This window comes from Elephantulus edwardii, unplaced genomic scaffold, assembly GCF_000299155.1.
Source record: "Elephantulus edwardii isolate Elephantulus edwardi_28Jun2011 unplaced genomic scaffold, EleEdw1.0 scaffold00065, whole genome shotgun sequence".
Classification (NCBI taxonomy): domain Eukaryota; kingdom Metazoa; phylum Chordata; class Mammalia; order Macroscelidea; family Macroscelididae; genus Elephantulus; species Elephantulus edwardii.
In genome coordinates, this window is record NW_006399815.1 from 11,789,037 (window position 1) to 11,793,254 (window position 4,218).

The 4,218-nt window shown below is 32.1% G+C and overlaps 1 protein-coding gene across 2 annotated transcripts in view; it reads right to left on the bottom strand.

Moving 5' to 3' along the window:
• CNTN1 (contactin 1) overlaps positions 1-4,218 on the bottom strand; it is a 241,776-nt gene that overhangs the window by 64,690 nt on the left and 172,868 nt on the right. For both annotated transcript variants that reach the window (XM_006888198.1, XM_006888197.1), the window contains one exon: positions 3,236-3,470. In XM_006888198.1, coding sequence (XP_006888260.1) covers positions 3,236-3,470 — 235 coding nt within the window. The remainder of the gene's footprint in view (positions 1-3,235; positions 3,471-4,218) is intronic.

Genomic DNA, 4,218 nt, shown 5'->3' on the forward strand with positions numbered 1-4,218 from the left:
TGATGCTGCCAATTGTTCCAATGGTGAGAATCTTTGTCTTCTTGACATTGAGCCTCAATCCATATTGTAGGCTGCAGTCCTTGACACTCTGCAGCAGGCACTTCAGGTCCTCTTCAGTTTCAGGAAGCAGGGTTGTGTCATATTATATAGCATATATATCATATATAATATCGCATGCACACATTGACATAAATATACTTACATTCACACAACAAACAAAAACTCTGAATATGGAAATACAGAGAATTTAATGAATTTATCTTCCTGTGAATTAGATCTATACTGTAAATTTCTTCCAAATTATTTAAGAAAGATTATTTATGTGCATTAAAATTTAAAATATTTAGCTTATCAACCCTATAATATCAACATAGAAAGTTAAGTATTTAATTACAGAAAATTGCTTATTACAACCAGTTTTCTCACTTGCCAGTTATGTGAAATAACAATGAATAGCAATTATTAATTAAAAATTTCATAGTTTTTATTAAGCTATGGGGTTTCTTTCCTTTTTAAAATCCTTTTAAATAAATTGTGATATCTACCTCTACTTGTGCTCAAGAAAGCTTTTATACATCTAATCTTGCAACTGGGCATCAAGTCAAATATGTATCAAAAAGGACTCTGTTCAGGAGGGAAAAAAATTACATCCTTAATGAAATTTATACAAAGACACTAAAGAAACTTGCAGCAGGGGTAAACATTTTTTTCCCTTTCATTAGCACACTATAATCCTACTTTTACATTTTAAATGTTCTATATATAAGGATACTTTTCTAAACCAAAACAAGTATGTGGCAATAAGATTGACTTCTTAGCAGGAGAGGGCATGATTAACATTCACACAAGCTTTGGTACAAGCAGCTTTTATGAGTTACTGAAGCATTTAAGAAAGAAATATTATTAAGCACAAATGGTCATAACTAAATAGATGACAGGCATGTCAAATAAAATAACAAGAAAATATAGATATATGGGGTAAGAGGATAACTTGTAGAAGATTTTTATGTCCTTTTTCTCTGAATAATGTACTAAATATTGTTCAAATTATTAAAACTGGATCATGTAATTGTATTCTGGTGAATGAATATGCATTATTTATCACTCAGGATGATCCTACTGATTATAAATTTGATTTGGTACATTTTACTTTCTCTATATTTAATATATATTCACAGACTCTCTATTTCCATATAGATTTAAACTCAGGTTTTGAGATGTGTAAAAATTTCCAGAATATATTTGGGAACAAAACTTGTCTCTCAAGTACTGAAGTCTCTCATTTGGGGATATTGCCATTGCATTAGTGAAAACATATTGGTGCATTCAAAATACTGTTAATAACTACTCAGTAGTCCTGTTCTATGGAAATCAATAAATAGACCTGTGTTAGAGAAATAACTGAAGTATTATGAATTCTTCAAATCCTTAAACAACCCCAGAACATTTCTGTACTTCTCTTGGTGTCTTGTACAATTAGAAATATAAAAGATGAGTTTAGAACTAAAAACATAATCAGTCCAGTCATCATGTTGATAAAACAACCAAATCCAAGAAAGACTAAGGAATTATCTTTAGATTATATAGACAGAGTGACATTATATTAAAGCCAGATCTATATTATTCCCACCATATGTTTAGGTTATTGAGTGAACAAATTAAACAAAAAAGCACTAATTGCTAATTGAAATGTTCTGAATTTAAGGTTGCACACCAAAATCTACAGATAGATGTAGCTCATTGCTCATTAAAATTCAGTTTTCTAGGAAAATGAAAATATCCCATTTAAGACTGCTTTTAGACCTCAATTATCTAAATGAGCATGCAATAATTAAAAGTATGGTAGCTGTCATGAGCTACAAAGGAGACCCAAACATAAGCTAAAATATATTTTGTTTCACTTGACTCCATTTCTAATGCATAATGATGGTGAAAGGTAATAGCTTGGAATTTGCCCTGAATTTAAGTCTCTTCTACTTAGCTGTTTATGACAGTTTAAAGTCTTAAGTTTCACTATATTAAGACCAATAATTCCTCTTTCTTAAGAACAACATACATAAAGTATCCAACATAGCATTTGGCATAAGCAGCAATAATAGTAGCAAATATTCCATAGTCTTCATTGCAGAAGTCACTTCCAAATGAATTTTCCCATGTTCCACTAAAGACCTTTGACAGCATACTATGAAATATGAACCTTTCCAAGTAAAAGGAGTTATAAGAGTTGGTCTTAAAATTATTTGTGGTTAAGATATATAAATTTGAGAAATACACAATTTTTAAGCATTCTACATTAACAAAATTTATTCCTATAACTCATTAAAGAGTATATTAAGAAATACAATTCTGCATTGCTTTCTATTGAATTTGTAATTAATGCTTTTTATAATTAGGAAAGTTTTGCAGCTTTAAAGACAGGTGAATGTAAAATAATTTTCTTACAAAACTTTTAAATGGAACACATTATTGACTGATAAGGGTTAAGGTGTTTGGTAAGAGAACAAATAAAAAAATTGTTTAGCCATTATTTATTTATTGAAAATTACTGAAGTGATAAAAGAAGGTCTCCTATTTTTACCAGAAATATGTACTAAAATCACAGTAACAAATATATTAAGTCATAGAAACAGGAATTATAATTATATCCAATTTAAAATCATATAATATTGAACAAAAATGCATAAAGTCTTATAAACATGGAAAATTCAATTAAAATTTCTAGATAAAAAGAAAGAAAAATCAATATTAATATTATTTTATCCCTAAAGAGTTTTCCCTTTCATTCCTTTGATTAATTGCACCTAGTTTGCTGATTATGTTTCTTTCTCTCTCCCTCCTTTGCCTAAAGGGACTCTGGGCATGTTGATAGGAGAAGTCAGTCCCTGGAGAAGGACATTATGTCTGGAAAGGTGGAGAGTCAGTCTACGAGAAGACAATCCGTAACAAGATGGATTGATACAGTGACTGTAACAATGCTCTAGCAATGGTTAGAGATGGTGAGGATGGGACATGATAGGGCAGGGTTCATATCTGCTGTTCATAGAGCTGCGATAAGTTGCAGTCGGTTCAATGGCACATAACAAGAGTCCTTTCAATCAAATCCTAGTATTCTTTTGTAACAAACTGAAAATATCTAGCTAAATGTTTTAAGTACACAAATTTTACGTTAAAAGATAAATTTTACCAACAAATGTGTATGCTGCGGAATTTGTAGTAAACTGTACATGCTACCTACCATCTTGTGCAGAATTAATGACTGCCGTAAGACTGTATGGTCCATCACCTTTGTTGTTGAAGGCCTTAACTTTCACCTGGAATGCAGTGGACGGGCGCATGGTCTCATCTTTATGGACATAGCGACCAGTGTCTGGATTAGTGACTGTAACTTTTTTCCATTCTTCTCCATCAAATGGCTTAAATGCCACTATGTAACCAAAATTGTTGCCATAATGGTATTCTCTTGACAAAGGCTGAATAAAAGTGAACATATTAGGTAGATTTAACTTACACAGTTAATAGGAAAAAAAGATTTAAAACCAAAAACAACCTATGCAAATAATAACAATGTACAAAAGAGCATGTTCTCTATTAACACAGTCATTACTCATTTTATATGTTAATGCCGACTTAACTTTCAAAGCAAAAACTCATTCCAAACACATGATAATATCATTTACCAGGTAGCTGGTAGATCTGAAACACCTAGTTGGTACTTCCCACACTTCTTGACCTTTGTACTTTTAGTTATTTGTGTCTAGGAGACTGTCCTCCCAAATGTTATAAAATGTTCACCTGCTCCCTTGCCCCTTCTACACAGGTGCGCTCTCTCTCTCTCTCTCTCTCATCTACACAAACTTTGTTCAGAAAAAGTCAGTCAATTCTTTAACTGGCCAAAGATCTGCCATTTCAAGAATTCTTTCTCAAAACTCTATATCCAAACTTTCTGTTTTTTATTTTTCTCTTTAACATGGTTGTTATTTTTTATGTCTACTTTATTGTCTCTTTCAACTATTATAATAACAATTTCATAAGGCTGGAGAGTCTTGTCAGCTTTGTTTCTATACCCTTGTTGTTGTTGTTGTTATGTGCTGTCAAGTTGCCTGCGACTCATAGCGACCCTGTGTACAACAGCCCTAAACCCTGCTCTATCCTGTGCCAATTGCATTGCCTCTGACACACCCATCCCGATTACCCCAGTCACTGAATCAATCCACCTCA